The following is a 12,741-nucleotide window of genomic DNA, read 5'->3' as shown; positions in this document are numbered from 1 at the left end:
TAGACTAGAGCTTCAAAAAAGTCATAAATGCACCATCAAATGTTTTCTTCTGAACAGAACATGCATAACAGTTTTGTGATGTGGTTTATTATTGAAAAGAGACGACTCCAAAGAATGATTCGTTCACAGATTGAAACACTTTTCTCACATTTCTCACACTTTCTCAGTCCTTTGACCTTCTGATTCCTGACAAATCTCATGCTCAACACGTATGTGTCACAGCTGTATATACCTCGTGATTGTCAGGATATGAAGTATTTTAACAGACTGTCCTGAGGGAATGAAGAATGATCTCTCATGCAGGTCAAGGGAAGTTGTGCAGAAACATTATAATTCATGCTGTACCCGTATTCCCCGGAGAACCTGCCCACAGAACATCCTCTTTAATGAGCTGGAACAGCTCCAGCAACTCCTTCAAAGAACATTTCAACTAATTTAGTAACACTTTACAGTAAGGTTCAATTTAATAACCTATAGTTACCAGCACTCTTGCAGGGATGTAATCACAAAAGAAAACTACTAGTTAATAGAAATCACTCATTTCTAAAATATGTGGAGGTTTTTTAAGAGGACAACTGTTCAACCATTCAGAATTAAGGAAAGCTTTTTTTTTGTGCAATTAACAGGTCAGTTCACATACTTTGCTAGGAATTATACTACATTTATACTGTTCAAAAAGTACAGTAAAAACTGCTTCTTATATTTTCTGTAAACCGTGATAGATTTTTTAAAGGATTCTTTAATGACTAGAATGTTCAAAATAACAGCATTTAAAAGAGAATAGAAATCTTTCATACACTAAAATTGAATTAGTTAGACTTACTTAAAAAAGCATGCAAACCGATTGCCTTAAAAAAAAACAAGTAAAGTGAAATAGGAATGTGGTACTGACAAATGCTTAGTTAAAAAATAACTGTAGAGAGCACTTGATAATTTACTTTAAATAAAATATAATTGTTACCATTGTTGTGTTTTGCATGCTGCATGTTGAAGTCTGTGTTACTCAAGCATGATGGACCACAAATATAGAGGGATTATATAAACCCAATTAAAAGTTTCACAAGGTGTTTAGGACATAAGTGTTAGCAACAAAATTATAAAAGATTATTAATTGACATGAATATAATTATGTTATACATAATTCATTCATTCATACATTATATATATATATATATATATATATATATATATATATAGATATAATTTCTCTTCCTATATATATATATATATATATATATATATATATATATATATATATATATATATATATATATATATATATATATATATATATATATATATATTACTTCTCTTTAAACCAAATTACTGATTTCTTATTGCATCGCTGCATCAATGGGAAGATAATTACATTAGTATAAATGAAATTCCAAGTGCCCAACCAAAGGGAACACTAATTGCCATAATGGTGACTAAAAACATTTTAGGAAAATCAACATCAATTTATGAAGTCAGCTTATGTGATGTTCTCTTATATTTTTCAGTTGTATTGACAATTCAACATTCAAGATGACTTCGGGAGATGAGTGAATGCAAAGAGACAAAATGAACTGCAGAAGTGGAGGAAATTAGTGAAAAGTCCATTAAGAATTTCCCCGCCTCAAAAACCAAACTCAAACCAATCAATTTATCTTTACTTGTGTTTTCTGAGTAAACAAAGCATAGTATGTGAATAGTACAGATTACTAGATTTTAACAATTAAGTTAAGACATTAAGTAAAGTTAACTAAAAAGTGTTAGAATCACTGTTGGATTTTGTCACTTTTGATCAATTTAATGGATTCCTACTAACTAAAAGCATTATTTTTATTTTTTTTAATTGTACTGACCCCAAACTTTTAAACAGTGTAGGTAGAAGATTAATTTCCATAAGGTCTCTAAAATACTGTCTTTAAACCTATGAGCATGTTAAACCTGTGAATGTGGTAGGTTGTTTGGAATGTATGTGTTTTTAGCAGATTTATTTTTTTTACTCAGTTCTCATTGACTTAGTGCCGTATGAGAGTAGGGCAGGAACATACAGTTCATCATCTTTCTGCTTTATTCCCAGCAGTCTTATTGGGAAAAGGTCTATGTATTTCATTTAAACTCAAAAACAAGTATCTAAAGACTGATTATCTCTAATCCTATAAGGACATTCTCTCATTGACATCAGTTCATCTGTCAGGGCTTCAGCTGTTCTGTTCATTGGAGGAGCCACAGGAGCCGAGGAAAGAGACTTTAGGAGAGGTGTGTGTGGATGTGTGACTGGAGAGGAGCTAGATATGACGGGATCTGGAAATAGCACTAGGGTTAGAGGAGAGAGCAGACTTTGAGACTGGGCAGTGGGCTCCAAATAGCAGACACCTCTCGTCAGACTAACTAGACTCACAGTGCCAAAATAAACTCAGTGAAAAGGGAGTTAGATTACCAGCAGCAACATCCTGTATCCGCATGTATTCTCTATATTTCACATTTGCCCACAAGGGCATCTGAATGCTGCATCATCATTACTGTCATGTCTTGCTCAGGCTTTGACAGTCAGAACTGTGAGGACATTGAAACTGTTTATGTCTGCTTTTGTCACACACAGTAGCCACAAAAAGCATTTAGTCACTCAAGCCACACCTAAAAACATATGAATGTCTTTGCATTGTTTAGTCGATTTGTTGATAAAACCCATCTCTTTAAATCACGATATTAATTATTTCTGTATTTCAGTACATATACACACTACCGTTTAAAGTTTGAGGTCAGTAACATTCGAAAATGACAATTTAATTATAATGAATGTTTCGGATTATTCTGAATTTGCAATAATCGATTTTCCATCAAATACTAAAAATCCAAAAGGTTATTTGCTTCAAAGAAAGACAGCACAAGCAAACCTTTTATTTCACCTAATAAAATATTTGAGGTTGTTTAAAATAAAGCATAAGGATACGTTTGGAAACTTTCAAAAAATCGAATTAAGTGTAACATGTGGTGTGGGCAATAAGTATGTTCCCCGATATTCAGAATAGTAGTAGAGATTTCAATGACATTCTTTAAACTTTACATTTGATCCCAGTCTTGGACGCTAGAGAACTTGTGTGCAGATCGTAGAAGCTTTTTCACTGGAAGGGTCGGTATGGAAGGCACGTATTTAGAAGTTCTGGCTTCAGTTCATCCAACCCTGGTCAGATCTCTAGAAGATTCTTACCTCATTCTCTGCATTCCAGCAGCAGGTGGACGGATGTGGACAGTACGTCAAAGGTCAATGCATACCAAGATTTTTAAATTGAAATGCTGTTTACATTTGACCTGTGGTAGTTTCACACTATTTGTGTAAAAACCTTGCTTAAAATTGTTTCAGTGGGGCCCCTGTGCTTCTTTATGGTCTATTTAGGAAATGACCGGCTGTTTTCTGTGCCATGCTAGTGTCACTTTTTCCCCTCCTGTCAAATGAACAGTCCCCAAGATAAAATGACTCTCTGGGGTTAGAGACACAAGGAGGCGATTCTCTGCTTTCCCTGCTCGAGAACAATCCCCCTCTGAAAGCTGAGAGGGGCAAAGATGCAAGAAAATGAAAAAGTGGAGCTCTTGAACAAAGCGGACAGTCCCAGCTGTGATAATCCCTACCTGGCACACAGAGTCAAACCCAGACCAGCAGAAACCGAAGACTACAGATAAGAGAGGGAGGGAGGTTTATTAGATTTACAGAAAAAGAAAAACTTATGAAAAAGAGAAAGAGAAAGTCTGACTGTATGTAAGAGAGAGAAAGACATAAAAAGATTAGCTCAGACTGGACAAACAGGACCCCAGAGAGCATTGTGGGATATGGCCGGTCCACAATCACTGTGGCCTGTGGCTGTGTTTTCAGAGATATAGATAACACACTCTGCCCTACTACAGGCTGCACTGTACTACACTGAGACTGAGTTTGTCTATTCTGAGTCAGTGAACCTTGTCAGGATCACTGCACAGCCCCTATAGCAGCCCCCCATATATTCATATATTCACAGCAAGAAAAATCTATCTATCTATCTGTGTATCTATCTATCTATCTATCTATCTATCTATCTATCTATCTATCTATCTATCTATCTATCTATCTATCTATCTATCTATCTATCTATCTATCTATCTATCTATCTATCTATGTTTAACTAATTCTGTCCCTCGTTTTACTAAATTGTACTCACAATATAATAATTTATAATTACGTTTAAAAACGTGCTGTTGTGTTAGTAAATCGTGGGAATGTATTGTTAATTTGTGGCCACGATATAGGCCTTCATATTCTTATTGGTTGATCGTCTTGATTGTTCACAGGTTTTTCTTGTTAGTCATTTTTCTTGGTGTATAAATAGCCCTCATGTTTCCATTGTATCTTGTCTAGTTTTGTTTGTGTAACTGCTGTTGGTGAGTCTCATGTCACCAAGTCAAATTCACATTTTTTGTCGTGTCGGTGCCGGTGTCCATGCCGGTACTGTTGTCGGAGTCCATGCCGGTGTCCGTGCTGGTGTCCATGCCGGTGTCCATGCCGGTGTCCATGCCGGTGTCTGTGACGATGTCCGTGACATGTACGTGCCAGTGTCCGTGATGGTGTCCATGTCTGTGCCAGTGTCCGTGCCGGTATCCGCACCGGTGCCGGTGTCCGTACCAGTGTCCATGCCGGTGTCCGTGCCGGTGTTGGTGTCCGTTCCGGTGTCCGTGACGGTGCCAGTGTCCATGACGGTGATGGTGCCGGTGTCCGTGCCGGTGTTAATGTCCGTGCCGGTGTCCGTGATGGTGATGGTGCCGGTGTCCGTGACGGGGCCAGTGTCCGTGCCGGTGTCTATGACGGTGATGGTGCCGTTGTCCGTGCCGGTGTTGGTGTCTGTGCCGGTGTCCGTGACGGTGCCAGTGTCCGTGCCGGTGTTGATGTCCGTGCCGGTGTCTGTGGCGGTGTCCGTGATGGTGATGGTGCCGGTGTCCGTGATGGTGATGGTGCCGGTGTCCATGACGGTGATGGTGCCGGTGTCCGTGACGGGGCCAGTGTCCGTGCCGGTGTCCATGACGGTGATGGTGCCGTTGTCTGTGCCGGTGTCTGTGCCGGTGTCCGTGCCGGTGTCCATGACGGTGATGGTGCCGTTGTCCGTGCCGTGGTCCGTGCCGGTGTCTGTGCCGGTGTCCATGATGGTGATGGTGCCGGTGTCCGTGACGGTGCCAGTGTCCGTGCCGGTGTCCGTGCCGGTGCCTGTGCCGGTGTCCGTGTTGGTGTCCGTGCCCGTTTTATATTGTGTTACCTTGTAAGGCTTTGTTTTTAAAATAGGGACATTAGTTTGTCTGTAATGCTCAGTCACTTGCAAAGTAGTAAAACCAACATGAAAAAGAATCTTAATAAAATCGTGAATCGGGATTTTCCTGGAAAAAAAAGTGATATCATATTTTGCCATATCGCCAACCCCTATAGGCCTACATATATTTCCCCACATGTCATGAGCGGGGCTCCGTAGATTGTACTACATAATTTATTGTAATCTGTATATTCTATTCAACACCATCCAAGACTGGTATGCATTTTATGTATTTCTGCAAACTTGACTACCTTGACTATGAGGTATTTAGTTTGAAATCTCCTCAGTGAGTACAGTAAGGAAACAGCAGGTCTTTGTTAGCTCTGAGGTATGTCTGCCGTGCCAGCTGTCCTCCCACATTCCTGAGAGCTTGTCCATGTAAGGCAGAAGCAGCGAGTGGCACACACACTGACTGAAGGGCAGCTTTCTCAAGCAGACCTTCGGACATAGTGTGAAACCTGCATTTATGAGAGAGACGCTACTAAATGAACCAAGCCACACGGTTTGATCATCATAAAAACATGACAACAACAGTATGAACTGTGTTCTCGCTGTCACCATTTATTATCACAGCTCATTGTGGGTGTAGCAACTAAATGAGAAACTATTTCCATTTGTCAATCCCTAAAGTCACCTTTTCGTTCTCAATCCACCTGCTGGGTCTTGTATAGTCAAGAATATTTAAAAGAATAGAGCACAGAAAAATTGTGTCATCATTTACTCACCCTTATGTCCATACAATGAAAGTTAACAGGGTCGAAAACAATGGACACCATTAACTTAAAACAAAAACACAGAGACATTTTTCAAAATTTGAAACATGAAGATGAGTACATTATAAAAGGATTTTTATTTTTAGGTGAACTATCCCTTTTAACAGAGGAACTCCTCTGCCACTCTCATTTAAGCCTTTGCTTCCCATAATTCAGCTTCTGTACACTTTCTCACTGCTTTGTGGTCAACACATTGCCAGAAAGGTTAAATGTAAAACCAGCACCAGATTCATTGCTCGGTCATTGCTCAGAAATTGCATTTGGTGTATCTAGACTTATCTGTTTTTAGTTGCTCTGCCTGTTGGAAAGAGATGGAGATGGTTTTCCCTTGAATTTGAATTTAATTCCTTTCTCAGGCATTTTCCCATCAGTTCCTATAGGTTACAGTAAGACTTTTTTTGGAGTTTGACTCAAGGTGGGTGTGTTTCCGTATGTGGATGTGTGAGGCCAGGTCCGTGTGTGTGTGTGTGTGTGTGTGTGTGTGTATTTTGGTGGCAGAAGGATGAGAGATGGTACGGTGCCAGACAGACGCAGCTGTCTTGTGTTGAAGGCACAGATCTCTGATGGATAAATGCTGTAAACAAGAGTTTTCCCAGGCTACTCATGTCCATTTACGTGACTACACTTTCTTAATTCTCTTTTTGTGTTAGCTTAGATTTGATTTCTGACATTAAAAGCTAGAAATCTATCGAGACAAATTACACACGGAGTGTACATGTGTATCACAGCACCTGTCTGGAGCAGTCCCAGCTTTCTTAACTGCAGACCCCAATATCATCTCACATGGTTTGTTTGGGACAGTGGCAGGAATTTTTAGCAGCTGTTGGGTGTTGTAAAAGATTGCTCTCTGTCTCTCTTTCTCTCTCTAATTAAAGCTACACAGTTACATTTGAGATTTGATTTAACCCAAGATTTAACCGTGGCTGCAAAAAGCGTAAGTGTTTATGGCTGATCAATAGAGCTAAAGACGTATTGATATTTTTTTTTAGCCTTTTGGCAATATTTTAATAGTTTTCAGGGTTTTTTTCACTCAGAGAAATCATCTTTTTGACCAAACAGAAAGATTCTAAATATTCAATGTAGAAAATAAAATCTAATTACATTTATATAGTATTTTTCAATAAAATTAACATGATTAAGAATCGTTTTCATTTATATCCCTTATTTATCTTTATTTACTAAATCATTTTAACACACACGGAAACAATGAATCATTATTTTTAATTGATTCATTACAAAAGTTTAATTTGATTCACGTAAAAGCATCAATGTTACCTACTTACTTGTTACTGAAGTGTACTTGTGAAAATTCCAGTGAAAAAGTACTAATGGCAGTCTTTGAGAAACTAAATAGCCAAATAAAAAAACACAATATTCATGATTTGGCTTAATTTGATATAGCCAAATAATTTCCCATCATGCTAAACAGCCTTGTTTTTCCCTCGCACCACAGACTGAAGGGACTTTTTGTGGAAACTTGGCAAGTGCTGAGCGTTAATGGAAAATTGCCTAAGCTCTGGTTGGCCAAACTGGCAAGAGAACAAAAATTTGATGTTTCATTTTTTCTTATACTCTAAAGGTTCTACTTGAACATTTCAAAAATACAATCATGTTCTGCTCATCGTGTCTATTTTGTTTCTCTCTGTTCAATTAAAAGTCCTGTCAACGACCAGTGCACAGGATCCTGATCTTGCTCACGGCTGTTCCCATGGAAGCTGTTATCCTGCAACCGGTGACCTCTTGGTGGGTCGGGAAACGAACTTGAAAGCATCGTCCACCTGTGGCCTGCGGAGGAGAGAACCCTACTGCATTGTCAGCCATCTGCAGGTAACCAGTTGTCATAGACAATACACACACACACCATTTTAAGCTTTTTGTGAAGATGCTGATGCTGCAGTGCATGCTGATCCTTTCCATTTTTGACTCTTGACCTTATGTAGGAAGAGAAGAAGTGTTTCCACTGTGATTCACGGCGACCTTATGAACCTTCTGTCAACCCCATGAGTCACCGCATCGAGAATGTCATCACCACCTTCAAAGCACACCGCAAGAAGTCTTGGTGGCAGTCTGAGAATGGTGAGAGAATGACCTTCGTATCAGACGAGCTGAACTTTCTTGGGCTTTTAATGCTTTATGAGACTCATAGATCAGAGTCAGATCTGCATGGCCTCCAAAGCTCAACATGTCTGTGTTAACCGCTGCACCGTGGCTTCAACCTCAGCCAACTGTTAATTAAGACATACAGAAAACCATGTGTGCTAATCTACAGCTTCAGCCATGTTTTGATGGAAATTCACACATCCGTTTGGTTTCATTTGTCAAATGTAGAGTAATATGTTGCCAGGAAATTTGATTGCCTCCCTGAGCCCTCCAAACCCAGCTGCTTGGCAGGGACTGGAAACGCTTCACATGTATTATTAGAAGGTTGATGTTTAGAGTGTCTATTAATAACACAGAGGCTGAGGGAGAGAGATGCATGTACTCAGAATGAAGCCCAGTGCTGGGGCAAATCAGCCTAAAACAGTTCATAGAATAAGTCATTAAGACTTGGTTTTTTGAAAGAAATTAATACTTTTATTTAGCAAGGAAGCATTTAATTGGTCAAAAGGGACAGTAAAGAGTAAAAAAAGTATCTGTTTTCAACATTGATAATAATAAGAAATGTTTTTTGAGCAGCAAATCAGCATATTAGAATGATTGGAGACTGGAGTAATGATGCTGAAAATTCTGCTTCACAGGAATAAATTACATTTTAAAATATATTAAAATAGAAAACAATTATTTTAAATTGTAATAATATTTCCCAATATTACAGTTTTTACTGTATTTTTGCTCAAATAAATGCAGCCTTGGCGACCATTAGAGACTTCTTTCAAGTACATTGCATCTTACCGACCCCATTTAAATGCTAATGTAAATGTATGTAAATAAAAAATATATAAATGATAATATAAATATTTTTATATTATATAACTAGAAATTACATATGCTAATTAACTAATCAAATTAATAACCACATGTATCTGTATTTGCTGACAAAAGCCCCCAAATGAGGATAATTCAAAGACATTACATACAGTCATTGAATACACATACAAAAAGTGGCTCCAATAAAACTGTTCTCAATGGAAAGAGTATGATATGACTGACTACATGTTAACCAGCAGTTCAAAAAGTCTCTAGAATTGTCACTAGTCACATTTTTGTCAGAAAAAAGTCTGAAAAGTTGCTAATCTAGCGACAAAGTCACTAAATTGGCAACAGAGGCTATTAACAACTTAAATTGACAGCCTTGACTTTTTGTAGTACAATAATGATGGATGCTCAGAATGGAAGTATGTACAAGAGTGCAGATACAGAGGAAGTTTGTTAGTTGATTTGGCTGTATTTCAAAGCTCAGATGTCCAAGCTCACCCTGACATACACTCACTCCCTAAGCCCTGCAGTTTTACAGATAATTACAGACAGCCTGTTGCTGGCATACCCACAGAGAGAGGCAGAGAGCATGAAAGAGGAAACCACAACTCTGATAGAGCAGAACATGGAAGAGAAGGATGGAAAAGAGCAAGAATAAAGCTGCAGGATGATACCTGAACCTAATGCACCCACAGCATTTATTGTTTACTCTGTTAAGTGCACTTGTGGGCTGCAGTGTTGGGTGTTGGGGAGTTACTAACTAAAAGTAGTGACGCCACTAACTTAACTACATGTTCGCATGATAGTAGTTGATCTATTTAAAAAAATAATGTTGATTGTCTAGTAACAAGTTACTTTTTTTAACAGGTAGCAGTGCAATGGGTTAAATGCTAAATGGTTGTTTTTAATGTAACATTGTATTGTGTACTCAATTGCTATTTAGCTATAAATATATTACTCAATATAAAGTAATATATTTAGATATAAACATAGTGCTTCTTTTTGTTAGTGGCTTATACTCTACTTCTGATTTTTTACTACTTTAATTAGCTTGTAGCTTGGCAAGCTACACTTACAGAGAAGCTTTCCAAACACTGATGGCTGATGGGCTGAAATTATATTTAGATCTTATATGTCATTTTATCCCAAACAATACCTCTTTACATCTTAACAAAGTTCCTTTAATAGTTTAAGTGCATGAGGGAGGTCCCTGTGTGTCAGATGTGTATCTTCTCTGTGCTCAGCGAAATGAGGGCATTTTCAGGAAATGGTCACTATTTTTGCTCATGGTTACTATGGCTTCAGTGACTTTTCTGTAACAATGCTGTATAATGAACAGTAGATCAGTTGTTCAGCATTTGTGTGTCTCACAAGTGGCTCCTGTCGTGGCCCCTTTATTGCTTTAATGTTCACAATTATGACAAAAATATGGGGGTATGTCTAACAAAGTTTCCCTCATGGATAGAAAATAAATATTAAAATAAAATAATGAAAATAAAATAATAATTTAAAAAATCACTTCAAGAATTTCAGGCCCTATTACCAGTACCCTGTTCGTGGGAACCTTTTCTTTGGCTTTCTTCATGATGTGTCATGTGTTTTATAGGGTAAATCTGGTGCTACACATGAGAGTAGTCTTTTTCATGGCTCTTTGGCTCGTGCTCTGAATTGAGGCTTAACGACTTCCTCCTCCAGCCGAAACACTGAAACATGAATTGAAAAAACAGCATGTCATTCAATCAATTTCCTTTTGTGCTCTACTTGACCTCCGCTCCCTCATTTTCTTCTGCTGTGGTACAACCTGTCTCTCTCTTTCCTCAGCGTCCCTTTCCTTCCTGTTTGGCTGTTGATTATGAAACATAGGTTAAATCCAGCAGTCACACAAAGGGCTGCTGCAGTGCACTCAGTTACAGCTTTGTAATGGTAATGCAGGGAGGCACAGGTGAGCTCCATATGGTACCAGCTCTGCAGAATACAGACCGCCTGTCGCTCCAGATGAATAATGAACTGTCGAAGTAGGAACTGAACAGAAAAAAAGTAGATTGTTAAACCATCTCATCTATTTCTAGCTCTGCTCAGTCACTAGGACACCGTGTAACGTGCATATTGTTGTTCATTGTTATTCTGAGTCAGAGCCTTATTACATTTCCAGATAAAGTGTTTGAGGAAGGAAAATGTGAGAACTCTTGCACTGCAGCACCGGTGTTGTTGAAACAATTTCAGATGTACTCTGTATTAATAACACCGGCAGTCTGCTAGCAAAGATAAGTTTAAATAAAAACAAAGAGATTTTTTTTTCTCTTTTTTTATTACAGAATGTTTTAGAAGTCAAATAGGAATCAGGATCTGTTTGTAGTCATTAAAGTGATACAAATGTTGAACCAACATATAGAGCAAAATCTTCCTCAGCGACACTAATATGGACATTTTTATATCCTATGGTCTTTGAGTTATATTAAAACTTACACATTTCTGACAGTAACTTTTAAATTTTGTTATATGGGTCATTGACACAAGGTAAATTTAAAGGGATACTCCACCGTTTTTTTCATATTAAACTATGTTATTCCCTTAACTAAGACGAGTTAATACATACCTCTCTCGTCTCAGTGCGTGCACTCAATCGCTCTGGCGCGCGGCGACACTTGGATAGCACTTAGCTTAGCCTAGTTCATTCAATAGGTACCAAAAAAACTAATAAGTGTGAAAAAAGTGTTTTAAGACAGAATATTTTCCTCAGGGTCAAAAGTGGTTATATTTTATAAGGATGAAATAGTAATGAAGGAGTATTTGTTTTAATTTTGTTCTTTACACAACATCTTATTACAGCAGAGGGAACTTTTGTGTAATTGTTGTAATAGTCATTGTTGACGTCTTGGATCATTAATGTGAATATGAACTCTTTTCTCTTCTCAGGGAAGTCTGACGTTTACCTTCAGCTGGACCTGGAGGCAGAGTTTCACTTTACTCATCTCATCATGACATTTAAGGTAAGATTGTTTTTTTCCTCTAAGAAACACCCTTCACCCTTGAAACACTCCAAAACTGACCTCATACTGTCAATTGTTTTTGTACACAGACTTTCCGTCCAGCAGCCATGTTGATTGAGCGATCTGCAGATTTTGGCCGAACGTGGCAGGTGTACCGTTACTTCGCCTCCGACTGTGAGTCCAACTTCCTGGGAATTTCTCGGGGTCCTCTTCGTAAGGTTGATGATGTTATCTGCGAATCCAGATATTCTGACATCGAGCCGTCGACAGAAGGAGAGGTGAGAGTTATTCATTTGGAATACTTTGCATCATTTCATTTGTTTGTAATTTGTTTGCTGAACTGCACTTTCTCTTCTCTCAGGTGATTTACCGTGTTCTTGATCCTGCTATTCGGATCGAAGACCCTTACAGCCCTAACATTCAGAGTAAGTGAACCTTAACAATCCTAACTTCCAACTGGATACTTAAGACGCAGCTTTTTGCACTGAAATGGTTTTGCTCTGTTGTCCATGGCACAGGTCAGTTCACATGTATTTCATTTTCTAGTTTGCTGCTGTCCATGCTACCTCTTTATTAAATGGCAGATTGAGGAAATGGAAAATGGAAAAAGCAGCTGATTTATTCCCCTCAGGCTCACTGAAAAAAATGATTCGTTGAATTTAATCAATTTTTTTATCGTAAGTGGTTGCACAATTGATTTTAGCTACATTTAAACAAATGCATTAAGTTGAACTTAATCAATTT

General features: G+C 38.3%; 1 protein-coding gene across 2 annotated transcripts in view; it reads left to right on the top strand.

The window, feature by feature from the left end:
* Nucleotides 1–12,741, top strand: part of lamb2 (laminin, beta 2 (laminin S)) — a 36,872-nt gene that overhangs the window by 4,024 nt on the left and 20,107 nt on the right. For both annotated transcript variants that reach the window (XM_079848793.1, XM_079848794.1), the window contains exons 3-7: nt 7,749–7,918; nt 8,032–8,167; nt 11,924–11,997; nt 12,087–12,275; nt 12,359–12,422. In XM_079848793.1, the coding sequence (XP_079704919.1) occupies nt 7,749–7,918; nt 8,032–8,167; nt 11,924–11,997; nt 12,087–12,275; nt 12,359–12,422 (633 nt within the window). The remainder of the gene's footprint in view (nt 1–7,748; nt 7,919–8,031; nt 8,168–11,923; nt 11,998–12,086; nt 12,276–12,358; nt 12,423–12,741) is intronic.

The sequence above is a fragment of the Squalius cephalus genome (assembly GCF_949319135.1).
Source record: "Squalius cephalus genome assembly, chromosome: 18".
Classification (NCBI taxonomy): domain Eukaryota; kingdom Metazoa; phylum Chordata; class Actinopteri; order Cypriniformes; family Leuciscidae; genus Squalius; species Squalius cephalus.
This window is presented reverse-complemented; position numbering and strand designations above follow the sequence as displayed.